The following is a 20,834-nucleotide window of genomic DNA, read 5'->3' as shown; positions in this document are numbered from 1 at the left end:
CACCTGCTCTCCCTGCAGACGCTGCAGTGTCTCGCTGATGAACTTCACATACTGGCTCGTCATCGTCACCAGCGCCGTGTATCGGGTCCGCAGGGTCATGTACTATTATGCACAAAAACGCCAACACCCACCAATGTGATCACCGTACAGCGGCAGCGTCATCGCGATACGACAATGCATCGGTGTATCATACGATGAGCAGTGTTGTCTGTTCCGCAAAAAATGTGAAGTCTTGATTATCCTCGCCAATGTTCATTTATTGTTTGGAAATTCTATTTTGTGACATGTTGAAATAACATACACCAATTCAACTCCTAAACAAATAGCCATTATCCATGAAATTAATGGCTTGCAAAAGTTTTTTCCAGAGTGACAGCTTGAAAATTTTTACGACGCCATTTTATCAGTTCATTTGTGAGATTTTAATTGGTTCTTGTGTACCTGACCATTTTGCTAATTAATTAGCAATCCAAAATCGTAAAGCCGCAACAATTTGAAGAATCTTCATAATTGGGGCTGGCTTCTGTTGCGTTAACAGTGCCGCGGTGGCGCCACGAGTTTAAAAACACGCCAACGGGCCATCCTGCCGATGCGATACAACAACCTGTGGGCCGGTATTCCGACTGACAGACAAGGCAGGCCCGCAAGTGGACGGTCGAGTGCGATGGGTGTCTCCCGTTGACCTCTGACCTCCTGCATGATGGAGTCGCTGGTGGAGAGCAGGCGGCGACGTTTCACCGGCGACCTCTGGTGTGTGTCCACCATCGCCTTGTAGGTCATCAGCTGCAGCTCGTAGTCCTAGGGCACAAGGTGCAGCTTCATCAGGACATTCAGTGTCAAGAGTGCAAATGTGCCCCCAACCTAGAATTATTGAACGTTTTTAATAGGGCTTCAGAGCGCCGTACGGGAAATGTGAAGCCGCAACAATTTGAAACGGGAGAAGCTTAGCGGTTAGACAAAGTTTCTTCAGGCACAGCATTCCAAACATGAGGGCCAAGAACCGAAAAAAGCCAAGCTCCGAAACGTTTTTTGCCGAGAGCGTGGCTAACAGAGGAGCATGATGCGCAAGGACCTCAACCCAATCGATTCTCACTGTAACCAAATCGTTGTGCATGTGACTTAACCACTGTCATGTGCTACCCTGTGTGCCTTTTATCACAAGCGTCGTGGTGACGTCACCGCCACTTAGTGGCGAATGGCGGTTGTTGTTGTTGTTGCCTTTAATCTTATTTCAGCTCGCTCACCCCAAGTCCTACCTTTTGAAAATTCCGTTGGGTTTATCTATTGCTCTCTTTGTGGTAAGGGTATGGATGTGGATTTATTCATCGCTGAGATGCCACGGTTTCTCAAAACGACACGGGAAATTAAAAAGATATCATCAGGGCTAAAATAGAAAAAGTGGAATGAGTGGGGGATAACAGAGAGCGAAACAACATGAAAGACCAATGGGAAAGGGACACGACGGATGAAGGGACAAGACAGCGACTGGAGCGGTGCACACAGAATGTGGACCCAGACAAGTCAAACGAGAGTCTCAGCACCAGCAGCGATATCCCGAACAGACAATGGTGCAAAATAAACAAAAACGTTTAGCCTGGGTGAGACAATAATGCTTGATGTGTTTGTCCTGGGACACACATCTCAAATAACGAGCACACACCAACAGTGCTCAAAGGAGCGGAGTGCTTGTTATCAAGTTAAACCAATGCACACGCTTTCAGTAAGCGCGTCACACTGAGCGTGTATACCTTGGCGGCCATCGAGTACTGCTCAGAGTACTTCTGGCATTCGTCCACCTTGACCTGATTCTTCTCGATGTCCATCGCCAGAGCCTGCAGTGAGTGAAACAAACGGCAACGTTAACTTTGCCGGCTGGGATGCAACGATTCGCCAATTAAAACCCGATGCTTATGCTCGCGGTACATGTGTCCTATCGTGCGTGTACCAAGATAATATTTCTGATTCAAGCGTGGAGGAGGAGGGGCGCCATCGCTTGGAATCGCAGAGAGACAGAGAGAGCTACACACGTGGAATCGGAGAGCGTGTGCAAGTTGGAGACGTCAAGTTTACTCTTAAGAATGACTGGGCTTGGGCAGGAGACATTGCCAGTGGCTAAGACCAACAATGGATTGGTAGCCAAAGGACGGCACATGCCCGAGAGGCCATGCATCATGGAGACGGAGCGATGCAATCAGCGAGTGCGCAGGTGTTTGACGAATTATTGCATCGCAAGGCTGTGAGAGATGGCGACGGCTTGGGAAGGCCTTCACCCAGCGAGGAATGGATCACGGCTTTTGTTGTTGTTGATGATGGTAGATTATTACGCGTGTAACGATAGACTAATGGAGTGGAGAAGGAGGAAGCACTATAACGGAGAGTAATGACACACACACCAGCAACAGACGGAATATATAGACTGCTGCTGCTGCTGACGGAAGTTTGTGGAGCCAGCAGCCTTTGTTAAGGGGCTGGACGGGAAGAGATAGAGAGATGATGGTGGTCAAGGCGCAGGAACGCGTGAACCTTCTGCTTCTCCAGCTGCTCCTCCAGGCCCCGGACGTCCTCAATCTTGCTCGCCTGCACCTTCTCCTGCAGCTTCATGGTCTTGTCAAGCCAAGCCTCCAGCCAAACGGCGCTCTCTCGGTACGACTGCAGAACCTTCGCCAGGCCCTCCAGCTCCTTCAGCCTGTACGGCCGCACAGCAAAATTCAGCACGGCACAGCACGGAAGATCCTGACATGTCGATGCGCGTGTGTGTGTGTCTCTGTGGAGGGAGCGGTAGTGTAGCGGTTAGCGCGCTGCGCTACGAACCCGGTGACCCGAGTTCGATTCCCGCTCACGGCCAACACCGGTGACGATTATCTGAACTGGTCCTGGGCCTGCCCTAGGTCGACGCAGTCTCAATGAGTACCCGGTGCGGTGCGTAAACATCGCCATTGGGGACACGAAAGGCGGCCGGGCGTGGTGCTCGCCACCCACCCCCTCGTGTGCAGTGCCGGCCTTTACAGGTGCCCGCTAAGAGCATTTTTTTTTTGTGATGATACTTTCAAGCCAAGAGACAGCACAATGGGTGTGTAAAATGATGCATCAGGAATCTCAATTCAGTTTCACAATTTGGAGTCCTGATCCAGTTCAGAATTTATTTAATATTTTAAAATGTTGTGGCACACTCGAAGAGCCCGCACGGGTCCATCACAGTGCGGGTGTGATAAGCTTTCCTGACAAGACGTATGAATCTGGCTCCGGTGGGGGCAAGTAGGGCCAGGGGTTGGGTCAACTGAACGTTCATATTGTGCGATGTCGGCAAGTACACCACGAGCGAGCAATCAGCGTCACCGCGTCGTCTGCACATGCCTCGACTCGCTCAACGTGTGCGAAGTCGGCAGCACGACTCTCGGCTTCTTCAGTGGGGAAAAAAGAAAATCAACCGTTTTGAAATCTCCCCAAAATCGACGCAATATTTGGGCTTGGAACGCGAGCCAAATTCGGTCGAAGATGTTTCGGATCCTGAACGCTCAATCGCGAGCATCGCGGCGGGGCTGGCTCGGCACTGCTCGGGACGCGCAGTGGGGGAGGGCGGGGGGAAATGAATCCGCGACTGACCTGGCACGGATCTGAGCGCGCGCGCTTTGCCAGCGCTCCAGCGTGTGCTCGGCACGCTCCGCCACGCGCTCCAGGTCGGGGTCGCGCTCGCCGTGCTCGCTCAGCATCCGCCCGCCCGACTCGCGCGCCGCCCGCAGTTGTACGTCCAGCGACGCCAGCGGGCCCCCCTTGCGGCCCTCCGTCTCTTCCGCCTCCTTCGCCCAGGCCTGCACGGGCAGGGGAGAAGGGCGGCAAATGTTATGCGGGGGCAGCAGTAAGATGTCACATGGAGGGGTAAGGCATTGTCACACGAGGCAGTGAGAGGTCACATGTCACATGAGGCAGTATTTGCCTGTTTGCAAATCATATTTGTTTTATCTGGTTTGTATCTCCAAGCTTTGGGCAACTATTTGAACAACCTGGCTGGTTTCCTCAAGGGGAAAGACACCCTCACAGCAGCACAAGTTTACACGAAAGTTTCATACACGTTGAACCATCTTCATGAGAGTCACAGTGGCTCCCCCCGTTACGGACAGACTGACGGACCGAATGCATAAACGTTCACCTGCAGCTGCACGATGTAGGTGCTGACTGTGGCCGGGTCGGTGGGAACAGTCTCCTCCTCGTACAGGTGACCCTCCAGCTCCTTCAGCAGAACATCGGCCTCCTGCAGGCTTCCTACCAGCATGCTCATCCTCTTCAGCCTGCCGACAGACGCCACAGCAAATTGCACGGACGTTTAGAGCGGGTCATTCGCAAGCTCCATAAAAAAGTACGGCAAAGGCAGTCAGAACTCCGTAAAACTTCCTCGCAGACGCGATAACTCTTGGATTGAGGCACCGGTTCAGGAAACTCAATCGCTGAGGAAACGGTGGCAGTTGGAGGTCACGCGGTGTGCTGGCACGAAAAGTATAATTAATCATTCATAATCATCGGCATGGGTCGGGGTTCAACCGCATCCGCATCGGAGTGTGCCATTGGTGACCAACATATGAAGCAGAACCAACAACCGCCCAAGCTCTGCGGTCCTATACTGGGGGGGACGTTCGGGTAACGGCGTCGCGGTGACATGCGAGCGCGGCGAGACAGACACTCACCTCTCCAGGTAGACCGTCGACAGAGCCTTGACCTGCACCAGCTTCTGGGTGGTGAGAGCGAGCTCCGAGGCGAGCGAGGACACGCTGTGCGACTGGCCGGGCTGCGCCGCAAGGGCTTCCCGACTCTCCTTGTCCAGCGATGACATTTCAGCCTCAACTTTGCCCAGGTCCTGCACGACCGCCTGTATAGTGAGGAGGAGGAGAGCACGGGGCGGGCTTGTGAGCAGACTCACTGGGCGCCACGGTGGCGAGATGTTAACTCCCTTGTCTGGTATATAGGTGGCCGTCGGTTCGATTCCGACCCTGTCGCCTGTGGTCGCATGGATTTTTGTCCTGTTCCTCCCATTTTTTCCCTCCACATTTAGAGTATTTGGCTGCTTTAAATTTTCACATAAGCCACTTTGTTGAGCTATCATTTGCGGCCAGGTCACTTCTGAAAAAGAGCTGTACAGCTAGGTGGGCCCTACCTGGTCACATAAAAATAGTTGATAGTTTACTCATGGGCAGGCGATACGACGCTCCGGTCAGTTGGTTCTGTACAGCTGCATGCTCAATGGATATTTGACGATGGCGGTGAGTTCTAGGGGAGGGACGAGTTCAGATAATCACCACTGTAATTTGTCATGAGCGGGAATCGAACTCGCCGGGTTTGTAGCGCATTGCGCGAACCACTGCCCAACTGCTCCGCACAAACACCCAAAGACAAAGATCCCCCCCCCATCTATCCTGTAACAGACTATTGGGGTAAGTCCTGTTAGCGAGCACCTATGAAGGCCAGCACGGCACACAAGGGAGGTGGGTGGCCAACACCACGCCCTTTGTCTCACCATAGGTGATGTTTACACACTGCACCAGGTACTCATTTTAGGCTGAGTCGACCTACGGAACGCCCACGACCGGTTCAGATAATCGTCACTGGTGTTGACCATGAGCGGGAATCATTCGGGTCGCCGGGTTCGTAGCGCAGCGCGCTAACCGTTAGACCACCGCTCCCCATACTTGTGCGCGTGCCCACAACACACGCGTGCACACCCACATGCACACGGACGTGCGCACGCTACCTCCTGCTCCGCTGTGCGCTGCACGCTGTCCTGCAGGGGGTCTGAGGGGTCGAGCGGAGCCCGGATCTGGCGGATCATGCGCTCCTCGCAGCCCTCCAGCCGCAGCCGCAGCTTCTGCAGGCGCGAGAGCAGCGAGCCGCAGAGGCTCTCGCCTTCCTCCTCTGGGTCATCCGCAGCGCGCGCACACACGGCAGAGCCGACACGCAGGCGGCACGCACAGACACAGAGGCGTGCACGCAGATACACAGACGCACGCAAATGCACGCACGTAGACACGCAGACGCACGGACGCATACATGCACGCAGACACGCAGACACGCAGACACACAGACACACACGGACACAAACACAGAGAAGGTCAGCATTGAGTTCACTTTCTCCCGAGTTCAAGATCGGAGAACTCACAACCCACGGCCCACGCCCATCCTCCCCTCCACCTCCTCACTTGCCAGTCCTTCCATCTCCGCACTAACCATCCCATCCCCAACACGACCTCTCTCCACCACGACCCCTCCCCACCACGACCCCTCCCCACCACGACCCCACCCCACCACGACCCCTCCCCACCACGACCCCACCCCCCCACGACCCCTCCCCACCACGACCCCTCCCCACCACGACCCCTCCCCCCCACGACCCCTCCCCACCACGACCCCTCCCCACCACGACTCCTCCCCACCACGACCCCTCCCCACCACGACCCCTCCCCACCACGACCCCTCCCCACCACGACCCCTCCCCCCCACGACTCCTCCCCACCACGACCCCTGCCCACCACGACCCCTCCCCCCCACGACCCCTCCCCACCACGACCCCTCCCCCCCACGACCCCTCCCCACCACGACCCCTCCCCCCCACGACCCCTCCCCCCCACGACCCCTCCCCAACCACGACCCCTCCCCACCACGACCCCTCCCCACCACGACCCCTCCTCAACCACGACCCCTCCCCACCACGACCCCTCCTCAACCACGACCCCTCCCCAACCACGACCCCTCCCCACCACGACCCCTCTCCACCACGACCCCTCCCCCCACCACGACCCCTCCCTATGATCTCGCTCGCTCCCACCACGACGCCCTCACCCTGCCGCATGGCGCTGAGCAGCGCGTCGAAGTGGTGGCGGCAGGCCTCGACGTCGGCCTGCACGCGCGCGTGGTCCGCCGTGGAGATGAGCAGCGACTCGCGCGAGTCCTCCAGGAAGTCCTGGAAGCGCACCTGCAGGCTCCGCACCACCCGCTCGTACTCCTGCTGCGGCAGCGACTTCAGCTGCCCAAACCGGGGAACGGGAGAGACGAAACGCGCATGAGCACGCGCACTTAACGAAAGATTAAATAGCCATCCCCCCACCCCCCTTACCCTTGTAGCCTACACAGAATGTTGGGGGCAAGAGCTGTTATCATCGGGCACGAGGCGAGTGGTGCGGCAAACGTGACGCCCGGCCGCCTTTGTCTCACCCAGTGCCCATGTTTACAAGTACGAATGCACCAGAGCCAGACACGCTCGAGACACACAGATATACACGTGCAAATACACACAAAAAAAAACAAAGATCCCCCGTATAGCCTTAACAGACTGTAGGGGCAAGTGCTGTTAGCGAGCACCTATGAAGGCCGGAACCGCACACGAGGGGGTGGGTGGCCAGCACCACGCCCGACCGCCTTTGTCTCCCTAGTGGCGATGTTTACACACCGCACCAGGTACTCATTTGAGGCTGAGTCGACCTAGGGGAGGCCCGGAACCGGTTTAGATAATCGTCACTGGTGTTGGCCGTGAGCGGGAATCGAACCCGGGGTCGCCAGGTTCATAGTGCAGCGCGCTAACCACTACACTGTCGCTCCCCTGCAAATACTCACACCAACACAAGCATGCGCATGCACACACAAAGACAAACATACCCCATGTAGCTGAGACAAGATGTTGGGGCAAGTGCAGTTAGCGAGCATTTCTTAAGGCTGGCACCGGCGCACAAGGGAGGTGTGGGATGTGGCCAGAAATACACCAGGGCCGTATGATGATGTTTGCACACTGCACCAGGTACTCCTTGCTAAGGCTGAGTAGATCCAGAGGCCGCCCTAGCCCATTTCAGACACCACTGCTGTTTTTTTTTCGTCCAATATTTTGCTGTCTTTTCTTGGATTTTCTGTTTGCACTTAGTCACATATTCACTTTAAGATGTTTTTTCTTCATGTTTTTTGTTTTTTGTTTGTTGCGGTTGCACCCGATTCAAGAGCCGAATGGCTCACAGGGCTACACCTAAGAAATGAACGTGAACTTGAACTAGCCATAGCTGGGAATGTAACTCGGGTTGTTGGGTTACGGGTGAGAGGTTGGAGGCTACGGGTGAGAGGTTTGGAGGTCGCGGGGGTCACTGACCGTGATGACGTTCCACGAGCGGATGATCTCGATGTCCTTGATGAGGTAGAGGTAGGACACGACGCTCTTCATGTTCACATGCTGCTGGTGCCACAGCGCCATGGCGCTCTGGTAGAGCTGCTCAATCCTGCACGAGGTCACGGGCGCCGTCGTTAACATCGTCACCTCGCACTGACAATGTCGTCGTCGTCGTCATCGTCAGTGGCAGCAGCATCAGTGTCAGCATTGTCATCCACGATCTGTGATCTGGAGCAGTTGTATGATCATCATCAGTAGCATTTTACCCAGCAGCAGCATTGTCATCGCCTTCGGTGGCAGTCTCGTTATCTAAAATAGCAGCGCTGTTATTGTTATCATCATGAATAGCAGCAGCGTTTTCGTAAGTGAGATCCACCTTTAATTCTGAGCTGCATTGGAAGCTCTTCCAATGCTGCCGAGGCTGCCAACAAGTTCCTGACCGCTCCTGGCAGCCCACTTTTCATTGAGCAATGTTTTTTTATTGGATGAAGCCCTTGCTCTCTTTGTCATGTTGGTTATGGGGGTGGGGGGGGGAATTTGTTTGACCATACTTCACCACGCCGGTCACAGAAATTCACTGTCAAGGCAGTCACAGTTTACGTCCGTCACTATGGTACAAAATGCCACGTACCCCGCCCTGCGCAAGTAACCGCTTACACACACGGTGCAGTTTTTGTGCAACATCTCGTTTTCGATAAGACGTTCGTTCATATATCTGACCTCATCAGACATCCACATCTACCTCGATCCCCCCTCAGCGAGCCCATATAAATGTACATCCCTGGCTTTGTAACTTAGGGCGTCACGGTGGCGAGATGTTATCTCTCTCGCCTGGTATGCAGGAGGTCGTGGGTTCGCGTGTATTTGGAGTTCGCGTGTTCTCTCTCTCCGTGTGGTCGTGTGGATTTTTATCCGGGTGCTCCGGGGTTTTCCCCCTCCACATTTACAATCGACGTGCGTTTAAGTATTTGGCTGCTATACATTTCCACATGATAAGCCACTTTTGGGCCTTGACTGGGAAATAAATAAAAAAGTGTTTAGTTGAACTCGCCTGGCGGCGGTCTCCATGGCGTCGGGGTTAGGGGGCGGCACCAGGAAGCACACGGAGGGCACGGTGGCGATGTTTCCCGTCGGGTTGATCACGCGCCACTTGCTCCGCTGGGAGTTGTCCTCCAGGGCACATTCCTCGCCCTTGTGAATCGTGATCTGCGTGGCGGTGGAGACGCAGAAAAAACTAAGAGAGCCGCCCGTATAGCCTCAACAGTCTGCCGGGGCAAGTGCTGCTTAGCGAGCACCTATGAAGGACGGCACGGCTGCACGAGGGGGGAGGGGGTGGGTGGTCGGCACCAGGCCCGGCCGCCTTTGTCTCCCTAGAGGAAATGTTTATACATCGCGCCGGGTACACAAGTGCAGGCTCCAGCTAGACCTCACCTCCATCTGCTTGTAGTCGCAAACAGCTCGGATGGGGATCGAACCGGAAACGCGATTCTCGGGGTTGCGAGGCTTCAGCTGCACGATGGTTTTGGCTCGCCCGACCAGCCCGGCCACAGTGCGCTTGAACTCCACCAGCTGTTCCTTCTCGTCCTGACACATCGAGACGACAAAGACAAAGTTCCCCCGTATAGCCTTCACAGACTGTTGGGACAAGTGCTGTTAAAACGAGCATCTATGAAGGTCGGCACGGCCACCTTCACCTCCCCAGTGGCGATGTTTACACACCGCACCAGGCACTCGTTTGAGGCTGATTCGACCTAGGGGAGGCCTAGCACCGGTTCAGATGATCGTCACCGGTGTTGGTGTCCGTAAGCGGGATTCAAACCCGGGTCGCTGGGTCCGTGGTGCAGCGCGCCAACAGCTACATTACCGCTCTCCACCCCACAGAGACGCACACGTATAGCCTTTAACAGACTGCTGGGGCAATTGCTGTTAGCGAGCACCTATGAAGGCCGGCACGGCACACAAGAGGGGGGATGGGTGGGTGGCCAGCACCACGCCCGGCCGCCTTTGCCTCCCTAGTGGCGATGTTGACACACCGCCCCAGGTGCTAATTTCATTATCTGAGCCTCCACCAGTCGGCCTAGGGGAGGCTCAGATATAATTATCGTTGCTGGTGTTGGTGTGTGCGTGAGCGGGAAGCAAACTCGGAATCCCCAGGTTCATCGCGCGCTGACCGCTACACTTCCGCTCCCCGCCCCACAGAGACGCACGCCAGAGGTCGCAAACGGGTTTTGATTCCTTACCCGTACCCGGCCGCACCAGGGTCGCAAATGGGTACCCGTACCCGGCCGGGTACGGGTACCCGTTCCCTACCCGTACCCTACCCGAAATGAGTGACAAACGGTTACTCACCAGTGACTCACGGCCTACCCGTACACGTACCCGGCCGTACCAGGGTCGCAAACGGGTACCCGTACCTGGCCGGGTACGGGTAGCCGGGTATCGGGTAGGGTACGGGTATCGGGTACCCGGTTGCGACCTCTGACGCACGCGCACACGCGCGGTCATGCGCACATCACGCGGCACTCACCATGGAGCACTGTACCAGGTCCTCGAGGCGGGAGAGGCTGCTGCTCTTGTCGCACGAGTACTTGCGCTGGATCGACTCGAGCAGCGAGTTCAGGTGCTGCTCGCCCTCCCGAGCCTCCGCGAAAAACTGCGGCAAACGCGAACGACGATGCACAGCTTTACCTAGCACGCTTAGAAACCGTGACACATTTAAAGCGTAACACACGTAGAAAGAGAAACACATGACAAACCACAATGTACACAAGATAACAAAAACAACAACACGCATGCACACCACAACACACACTCGATTTCTGAAATGTACAGACGTACATCCATCACAGACAATTTCAATAAATAAAAACATTTAAACACGGCCGCATCTCAATGTTCTGTACGAATATGAGAAGTGCTGTTAGCGAGCACCTATGAAGGCCGGCACGGCAGAGGAGGGGGTGGGTAGCCAGCAACGTGCCCGGCCGCCTTTGTCTCCCCAGTGACGACATTTACACATCGCAGCTGGTACTCATTTGAGGTCGAATCGACCTTGGGGAGGCCCAGGACCAGTTCAGATAATCATCACCGAGTGTTAGCCTTGAGCGGGAATTGAACAGTGTGCGAATCGCTACACCACCGCTCCCCATACACGCACATCCTGTGCAGTGAACACATGATTTGTATCCATCACATTAGCTCCCTAAGAGGCAATAATAACGCTGCATGATGAATGCCAGCGCTGTTTGACAGAGAACCCCATCGTATACGTTACAGCCCATAATAAATTCCTGCTGCACTAAATCAGCCCTCTCCTCCTCGCCTGCACTGCTAATAAAACGGCTGAGTGAGTCAAAGTTCAAAGGTCAAAGTGGTTTCCCGCTCAAATGAGCACGGGGCTGGCGCTCATCTTTCTGCAGCCCGAATCCAACGGTGGAAATTCCACATTCCTATGACGGGGGTGGGGCAGCATAGCGGTGCAATGGTTAGCGCACTGCGCTACGAACTCGGTGACCTGGTCTCGTAACCAACAGGAGAGATGAAGATTTGAACCGGCCCTGGGCCTCCCCTAGGTCGAATCGGCCTCAACGGCGAACCTGGTACTGTGTGTAAACATCACCACTTGGGCGTGGTCATAGCCACACCAATCTCTCGTCTGCAGCGTTGGCCTTCCTACGTGTTCACTACAACCAACATTGGCGGCGAGAGAGAAATGGAAGCGCTTTTGTCACGGTTCCCGTATCCGCACCGACGAACATGGCGAAACATGGCGAGACAGCTCTGTTGGGTCAAGTGCTGGCAGCGCGAAAGAAGGCAGTATGACGCGCAACCATGCCTTGCCACCGATGTTAGCTGTCGACGGAAGTTGATTTCAGGACGCCGGGTTCGCGGTGTCGTGCGCGTCAACCTGCCGCGGCACCCGCTCCCCGCTATCTCGCCAACTCGACAACGGCGCACGCGTACTGCGTACGTGCGAAACCACGCGCGCACACACACACGTGCGCGCACCTGGAAGAAGGTCGTGTTTTCCTTGAGATGGGTCTCCACGCAGCTGCAGATTTGCAGAATCCAATGCCACTGGGACTGGATGGCGGCCAAGTAAGCCTGCGGAACACGAAACCCGCACAAGGGGGACCCGGTCAGCCAAGAGCCCTCCCCGACGACCAACCTCCGTCGGCGGTGGAGACGCGCGCGGTTAGATGCACGGAGGAACGACGACGACGGGCGGGGAGGGAGGGAGGCTGCGGAGTGCAGCGGTGGTTCCTGCCTGCCTGCTCGCGCCACTTGTAAAAGCAAGCGGCGGTCACGGCGGCGAAGGAAATCGTGAATTGGAATGAATCCTCAAGTCGAGACTCGGCGGACGAGGCGCTTCGCATTAAAATAAAGATTCCGTGTGCTGGGGTGGGGGTTAGGGTAGCGGGGTGGTGCGGGGGTGGAGGGTGTTGTGTTGTGGGGGGGGGTGGCGGCCGGACCGTTGTCCCCGCGGCGGTGTACCTCGATCGTCTCCCGAGCCGGGTGGTTCTGCATGAGCAGCTGCTCGCCGCCGTCGCGCAGAGTGTTCAGCTCCACCTCCTTCTTCTCGAGCTCCTTCATCAGCTCCTGCACGCGGACGGGCGTCGTCGAAGCGTCGCACTTTGAACAACATAGCGATCTCATATCTTATTGTTACTTGTATGGAGCGGCTTTTTGATAGCTAATTGGAAGCGACTCATGGCCCGTTGTAAATTCGTCGATGGGTAAACCTTGCTAAGAGATGACGGACAAAGACCACCACCCCCCCCCCCCTCTATCTACAGCCTTTCCAGGTTGTTGTGGCAAGTGCTGTTAGCGAGCACCTATGAAGGCCGGCACAGCACATGAAATAGGTGGATGAGCAGCACCACTCCCGACCGCCTTTGTCTCCCCAGTGGCGATGTTTTTACACACACCGCACCAGGTACTCATTTGAGGCCGAGTCGACCTAGGGGGAGGCCCAGGAGCGTCCCTGGTGTTGGCCGTGAGCGGGAATCGAACTCGGGTCAGCGAGTTCGTAGCAGAGCGCGCCAACCCACTGCACGACAGCTCCCCACTTGTACACACGCACACACAAGGATAAAGATCCCCCCGTATAGCCGTCGCAGACTTTTGGGGCAAGTGCCGTTAGCGAGCAGCACCTACGAAGACACGCACGCACGCACGCACACACGCACGCACACACGCACGCACGCACGCATGCATGGGGCGTCACCTCGTGGTACTCGCGCTTGCTGGCCACGTCCGGGTTGCGGTTGCTCCAGTCGTGCGCCACCTCCTCCTCCTCGCGAGCGTTCAGCCACATGAGCTCGTGCGTGGCGCGCGACACGAAGCGCTCCAGGCTCTCCAGGTGGCGCAGGCGCCCACGCGACGAGTTCTGGGGGGGGGCGGGGGCAGGGGGGGCGCGTGGGAAATGGTAAATTGTCGGCAAAATAAAACAAAACCCATATTTTTCGAATTCGGTAAAAAGCTCACTATTTCAAGAGCCGCAGTGCAATGTGAATACGAGACGGTGGTGGCGCTTCGTAAATAACGAGGCGTGGGTTTGCCGCCTGTGCCAGCCCAAACGATTTTCCTCCTTGACCCAGGAAAGCCGCACAGAGTCCGAAGACTCAATTTTTTTTCAGGAGGTTCCCATTACATTGGGATGTTTTGGCCAACACCAATTGCAATGTTTGGGGCCCAACGTTGCATATTTACTGGGCACGCAACGTGACTGTTGTACGATCTTCACGGGAGTTACAGCGCCTCCCTCCCTGACACCAACGGGCGGCTCATCGCGTCGCTGCCTCGCCGCTCGTCAGCGTCCACTCCCAACGTCGCCGAGCCGTCCCCTCTCTCGACGGGAGCGAGCGGCGGATTACCGTGTGGCAGCGGTGCAGGATTCCAAGTTGGAATTGCTATTGTTTGTTATTGATCCGTCTGGTGGACAGGCTTGGGAATCGGGGGGAGGGGCGGCGAGGAGCCGTCACTCACCAGCAGGCGCGTGTACTGCAGCTCCAGGCGCCCCAGGTACTCGCTGTAGGTGCCCCTGTTCGCCGAGCTGACCTTGGGCTGTGGAAGGGACACGGGCGCCCCAGTCAGGGTCACAGGACGCGTGGGAACGCGTTGCCCATAGGAAGGTGACGAAGATGGGATCGACGTGCCTCAAGTGCTTGGCATACAAAGTGATGATGCTGCGCTGCTGATGAGGATATTTCTGCAGCTGATGAGCCTCTTCCTGCTGCTCGTGACAACGATCATGACGTTCCTTGACGATAATGAAAATTACGCTATTTATGTGACCTTACCGAAAGAACCAAAGAATATGAATTCCTGCAGTCACGAAAGTTAGAAGTCAAAATTGAAAAGTCATTGATTTAGAACTACATTTTTGTGTTTTAGTTTGTTGTCCTTCCCCCCGCGACACCTCCGATTATCACCGTTGGCTACGTACGGTGCGAAAGAAGTTCAACATACATGCATGATTCTACTGCTGGTGGTGATGAAAATTGTAAATGTTGTGGTTTCACGTTTCAACACACCGGTGGGCTAAAGCAGTGAACTATTTGTCTTTTGTCAACGTGACACTTTTTTTACTGATTGGCCGTGTCGGGTGGTGGAGGGTTACGACACATCTATCAATAACGTGATCTAAACCCAAAAACGTTGATTATGAATGATGATCCCGCTGCTACTGCTGCCGATCGCGACCACGATCGAACCCCCCCCGCCGCCCCGCGCCCCTCTGCTCCGCGACGGAATCGCACGACTCACCTCGGCAGCCTTGGCCTGCTCGAGGCGAGCGCGGAAGGCTTCGATGTCGCGGTGCGTGCCTCGGTGGGCCTCCAAGTTGGCCTCCACGGCTGGGAGGTCCGTCCCCCACTCCGCCGCATCCAGCGCCACCTGCAGAGGTGGCAGATTCCTCAGCTGACGCAGCGACGCACGGTTCGGACAACTTCCATCGTGGATAAGATTTGTTTCGTCGCTTCCCCTTAAATTTTTATCCGGATTGTAAAAGTCGGCCGTCACATCGCGGAGAGCGGGTACCCGTCCGCGTGTACTTTAGATTCCGATTTTAGCGAAAACGCGGAACAAAATTTCACGTGATGGATTTTTTGGGTGCAGTTATTGGTGACATCTCTCCCTCACAGGTTTACCAATCTTTGAAATTTAAATAAATATTTTTTCAAAAATAAATATTTTTTCAAAATATTTATTTTAAAAACTAGAGGGCAGCCCATCCTATGCGCGAGGCCCAGTGACGCTCACATGACAGCCAACCCTCGCCAGACATTGACTACTCGCCAACAGCAGCCACGAACTCGCCGTACCATCGCCGGTTATTGTAACATAGCGGCGGTGTCCCCGCCGAGCCAATGGATTCACCGCTCTCCGCCACACACCACCGCCCCCAAATCGCACGCGCCAATTTTTATTTTTGTTTGTGAAAACGGGGCCAACGACGATGATGACGACCCACGGTGCGATGACGACATCCACCACCAGCCAGAGCCTCACCTGCTGTGCCTCCACCCATTGCAGGAGGTCTCGGAGTGACACCGTCGCCTCCTCCTCGGCCGTCGACCCTCCAGGCGAACGCCGCTGCTGAGGCTGCGGCTGCTTCAGCTTCACCTGCAGCTGCTGCTGCTGCTGCTGCAGCTTGCCCTGCCCCCGGTCGGTCTGCGTCGTCTGCGTCTCGAGGGTCGCGCGCGACGTCTGCGTCTCGACGGCCGAGCCGGCCACGCGGCTCGGGGAGAACGCCGTGCGGTGCTCGGAGCGCAGCGCCACCACTCGCTCGTGCAGCTGGAACACCCTGCAAGCGGCCGTCGGGGTCAAGGTCGAGCACCACGCTCGACACACCGTACCACGTGCTTGTTTGAGGCCAAGTCGACCGAATGGGGGCTCAGGAACAGTTCAGATAATCGTCACTGGTGTTGTGAGCAGGAATCGAACTCGGGGCATCCGGGTTCGTCGCGCAGCGTGCTAACCGCTACACTGACGCTCCCCACACACATATGTAGTGACATAAATGGGGTCACTATGGCGGTTAAAGCCAGCTAGTGTCATAAGAGTGGAACTGTGGGTCTTGGGCCTCTCTCAGGCACCAGAGTGGGTATGCCATGGAAGCAGCCCCTAGGGGGCATAGTTCTGGTGACCGTGAGAGAGAGGTCGAGTGAGGGCATGACAGTCTGGGTGACCCTGAGTGGGCACGCGATCAGACGAGGTGGCAAGGGGGGCCCAAAAGGGGGAGAGAGGGACACGTGACATAGGGGCCGGAGTCTTCGGGAAGGATCTGGAAGGGGGCGTGGCCGAGTCCCGAGCTCCGATCGGGGCTGTTCTCTGGAATCAACCCTCGGCGCTACGTCTCTCCGATCTACGGTCTTCGCTCGGCATCGTGGGTCAGTCAGAATGTTACCGACTGACCCGGTTATGTAGTTGCCCCGTTGTGGCTTAGGTCATACTCAAAGTAGCTATCACCTCTGTTGTTATTCCGTACGTTTATGTAGTTACCCGGTTGGGGTGTTGAAATAAACGTGTTGCCTCCAAGTCAAGTGTGTGCCTCCGTGAAGAACACCACACATGCATGGATGCGCACACGCACACACACGCCACTCACCGCCGGTACATGTTCTCCGCCTGGAAGTAGCGGCCGTCCTTGAGCGTCTGCACGTTGGCGAACATGCTGCGGATGAGCGCGTCCAGCTCGCCCAGCGTCACCTCGAGCTCCGTGGCGCCTGGGCCGGCCGTGCCGCCCGCACGCAGCTCCTGCGGGGCACCGTGCAGTCACCACCACACGCAGCGCCGTCACCACCGCTAACATCATCACCATCACCACCGCTAACATCATCACCACCGCTAACATCGTCACCATCACCAACATCGTCGCCACCGCTAACATCGTCACCACCGCTAACATCGTCACCACCGCAAACATCGTCACCATCACCAACATCGTCACCACCGCAAACATCGTCACCACCGCTAACATCGTCACCATCACCAACATCGTCACCACCGCAAACATCGTCACCACCGCTAACATCGTCACCACCGCAAACATCGTCACCATCACCAACATCGTCACCACCGCTAACATCGTCGCCACCGCTAACATCGTCACCACCGCTAACATCGTCACCACCGCAAACATCGTCACCACCGCTAACATCGTCGCCATCGCCAACATCGTCACCATCGCTAACATCGTCACCATCACCAACATCGTCACCACCGCAAACATCGTCACCACCGCTAACATCGTCGCCACCGCTAACATCATCACCATCGCTAACATCGTCACCATCACCAACATCGTCACCACCGCAAACATCGTCACCACCGCTAACATCGTCGCCATCGCCAACATCGTCACCATCGCTAACATCGTCACCATCGCCACCGCTAACATCATCACCACCGCTAACATTGTCACCATCGCCAACATCGTCACCACCGCAAACATCGTCACCACCGCTAACATCGTCGCCATCGCCAACATCGTCACCATCGCTAACATCGTCACCATCGCCACCGCTAACATCATCACCACCGCTAACATTGTCACCATCGCCAACATCGTCACCACCGCAAACATCGTCGCCATCACCACCGCTAACATTGTCACCATCGCCAACATCGTCACCACCGCAAACATCGTCGCCATCACCACCGCTAACATCGTCACCACCGCCAACATCGTCACCACCGCTAACATCGTCACCATCGCCACCGCTAACATCATCACCACCGCTAACATTGTCACCATCGCCAACATCGTCACCACCGCAAACATCGTCGCCATCACCACCGCTAACATTGTCACCATCGCCAACATCGTCACCACCGCAAACATCGTCGCCATCACCACCGCTAACATCGTCACCACCGCCAACATCGTCACCACCGCAAACATCGTCGCCATCACCACCGCTAACATCGTCACCACTGCTAACATCGTCATCATCGCCACCGCCAACATCGTCACCATCGCTAACATCGTCACCATCACCACCGCTAACATCGTCACCACTGCTAACATCGTCATCATCGCCACCGCTAACATCATCACCATCGCCACCGCTAACATCATCACCATCGCCAACATCGTCACCATCGCCACCGCTAACATCATCACCATCGCCACCGCTAACATCATCACCATCGCCACCGCTAACATCATCACCATCGCCAACATCGTCACCATCGCCACCGCTAACATCGTCACCACGACCATTTCGTCACGAACCACCCCCACTGCAGAACCCGTTTAACCACGGCAGCCAAAGCCCAGCCTCAAACTTGTGCCCAGTGCCCAGCGGAAGCCACTCAGTGCTTCGCCACGGCCATTGTGAACTCGCCTGGGCCGCCTGTGCCAAGTTCATCTTCGTTCAATGGCTCGCCAAAAGCAGGCGGCCACTGTGACAAAGGCGGTCACTGCTCCGTGCGCTTTGAGGTGCGCTTCTGTGGCCATCTGGAACGCTCTTCCTTCCGATATTAGGAAGCCGCTGAAGCAATGCACTTTTAAAGCTCGATTTAAAACTAATTTCTATTGAACTGCTCTTTGTGTTTAGTTTGTTGTCCTTCCCCCGCACCTCCGCTTAGCGCGGCCGGCTACGTACCTTGCGAAAGAATTTCAGCACGCGCACACATTTTGCTGAGCAGCTGCGACGACGGAAAGCCACACTCACCATGTGCAGCAGTCGCTCGGCACGCATCAGCTTCTCCTCGCACACGCCCGACTCCTGCTGGATCTGCAGCGCCACCCGTTGCAGCATCTCCAGCCTGTCGCCATGGCAACAACAACATCACCACCGTCATCGTCGTCGTAGCCGTCGCCTCGGTTAACCTTAAAGCGCGGCGCGGAAACACGTTTCCAGCTGGTTCAAACGAACGTTGGCTCCCCCCCAGAGAGGAATGTGTGTGAGTGTGCACGTGCAAGTGTGCCAGCATGTGCGTCTTGTGTGTATACATCGTGTGGATCGCCAGTGCAAGCGGTTAACGAGCTGCGCTGCGAACCCAGTGGGCCGAGTTCAATTCTCAAACACGACCAACAACAGCGGCAAATATATGGACCGGTCCCAGGCCTCCCCCCTAGGTGTCGACTCGGCCTAAAAAAAAAAGAGAGCACGCGGCGCGGCGTCGAAACATCGGCACTGGCGAGACAAAGGCGGTCGTGCGTGGTGTTGGCCACACCGCCCCCCCTTCTCGCGTGCCGTGCCGGCCTCCGAAGGTGCTCGCTAACGGCACTTGCGTGTGTGTGCGCGTGCACTGACCTCTCGATCTCGGGCCGCAGCTCCTTCTCCCTCTCGAGCATCGCGACGATGAGCCGGCCCCACTCCTTCTCCACGTCGTTCGGGTGCTGGCCCTGGGGCAGCTTGATGCGCCCGGCGAGAATCCACGCCTTGTTGAAGGGGCCGCACACAAACACACACACACGGCCATTAACACATGGCAACTAAACTAAAATATATTTTATTTTACCAGTTAAGGCCCCAACTGAGCTATGTAGCTCCGTCTTCAGAAGCGACCTGGCCACAAATGATAGCTCAACAAAATGGCTTATCACGTGGACATTTATAGCAACCAAATGATCTAAACGCACGTTGATTCTACACGTGGAGGGGAACAGCGGGGGGCCTGGAGATAAATCCACGCAACCACGGGGAGAAACATGCAAACTCAGGGTCGGAATCGAACCCACGACCTCCTGTATACCAGGCGACGTAGTTAACATCTCGCCACTGTGATGGCGTTGTATAAATAAGACAAAGATCCCCCTTATAGCCTTCAACAAACTGTTGGGGCAAGTGCTGTTAGCGAGCACCTATGAAGGCCGGCACGGCACACGAGGAGGTGGGTGGTCAACACCACGCCCGGCCGCCGTTGTCTCCCCAGTGGTGATGTTTCCACACAGCATCAGTTACTCATTTGAGGCTGAGTCGAATTAGGAGAGACCCAGAACAGGTTCATATAATCGTCACCGGTTATGGGGGTGAAGCGGGAAACGAACTCGGGTCGCCAGGTTTGGAGCGCACCACACTAACCGCTCGCTACACCACCGCTCCCAAATATAAAAACAATACACCTTCCAACATCGCACGCTTATCGCCAGTCGTGCCGATTCACAGACTGGAAGTATTTTATACGAACAATAACCAGCTATGCCCGTTACCGCCGAGCGTGTATTGAAGCCGGTAACAGAACGCGTTCGCGGGGCCTCTGTGCACCTACCTCCAGAGACTTGTAGAGTGTTTTGATTCGCATCTTGTCGCTCTCTTTCGGGGGCAGCTCCATCTCCTTGAACTGCAGGTACTGGTTGTACAAGGCCTGGGGAACAGAGAAGGGGCGTGGGCGGAGAGAGCGAGAGTTTGGCGCCGGGGTTACGCGCGTTGGCACGGCTCGGCTACGTACGGTGCGAAAGAAGTCCAACGCGTATACAAAGCCAAGCCTGCACAGCCTCCACAAGGGCTCACGTGCCAGTGGACGGACCCGGGGGTAGACCTACTTGCTGTACTGCCTGCCAAGGTTGCGCGTGTGCACGGCGTCCCTGTGTGTGAACGCACCGCTGGGCGAGGCCCTCCTCACGCCCGTGCCTGTGTTTGGGGAGTCATCTGAACGTACTTCACCAAACCCCGATGAAGTTGGGGAGCGCCGACGTGGCGAAGTAGTTATTTTGTTTCTATGTGACTTTACCGAAAGAACCGAA

The 20,834-nt window shown here is 56.1% G+C and overlaps 1 protein-coding gene across 1 annotated transcript in view; it reads right to left on the bottom strand.

Annotated features, from left to right (window-relative positions):
- LOC144724331 (microtubule-actin cross-linking factor 1-like) overlaps positions 1–20,834 on the bottom strand; it is a 229,210-nt gene that overhangs the window by 184,208 nt on the left and 24,168 nt on the right. Inside the window, exons 9-31 of the mRNA XM_078603370.1 lie at positions 20,360–20,455; positions 19,402–19,529; positions 18,817–18,910; positions 16,746–16,894; positions 15,647–15,941; positions 14,903–15,031; positions 14,123–14,200; positions 13,362–13,523; positions 12,629–12,733; positions 12,143–12,238; positions 10,662–10,787; positions 9,566–9,718; positions 9,186–9,340; positions 8,117–8,243; positions 6,826–7,009; positions 5,741–5,901; positions 4,680–4,861; positions 4,148–4,286; positions 3,604–3,809; positions 2,524–2,686; positions 1,749–1,832; positions 691–798; positions 4–102 (exon numbers count right to left, since the gene is read on the bottom strand). Coding sequence (XP_078459496.1) covers positions 4–102; positions 691–798; positions 1,749–1,832; positions 2,524–2,686; positions 3,604–3,809; positions 4,148–4,286; positions 4,680–4,861; positions 5,741–5,901; positions 6,826–7,009; positions 8,117–8,243; positions 9,186–9,340; positions 9,566–9,718; positions 10,662–10,787; positions 12,143–12,238; positions 12,629–12,733; positions 13,362–13,523; positions 14,123–14,200; positions 14,903–15,031; positions 15,647–15,941; positions 16,746–16,894; positions 18,817–18,910; positions 19,402–19,529; positions 20,360–20,455 — 3,219 coding nt within the window. The remainder of the gene's footprint in view (positions 1–3; positions 103–690; positions 799–1,748; positions 1,833–2,523; positions 2,687–3,603; positions 3,810–4,147; positions 4,287–4,679; positions 4,862–5,740; positions 5,902–6,825; positions 7,010–8,116; positions 8,244–9,185; positions 9,341–9,565; positions 9,719–10,661; positions 10,788–12,142; positions 12,239–12,628; positions 12,734–13,361; positions 13,524–14,122; positions 14,201–14,902; positions 15,032–15,646; positions 15,942–16,745; positions 16,895–18,816; positions 18,911–19,401; positions 19,530–20,359; positions 20,456–20,834) is intronic.

The sequence above is a fragment of the Lampetra planeri genome, chromosome 2 (assembly GCF_965212315.1).
Source record: "Lampetra planeri chromosome 2, kcLamPlan1.2.h2, whole genome shotgun sequence".
Classification (NCBI taxonomy): domain Eukaryota; kingdom Metazoa; phylum Chordata; class Hyperoartia; order Petromyzontiformes; family Petromyzontidae; genus Lampetra; species Lampetra planeri.
Note: the sequence above shows the minus strand (reverse complement) of the source record. Positions and strands in the feature narration are given on the sequence as shown.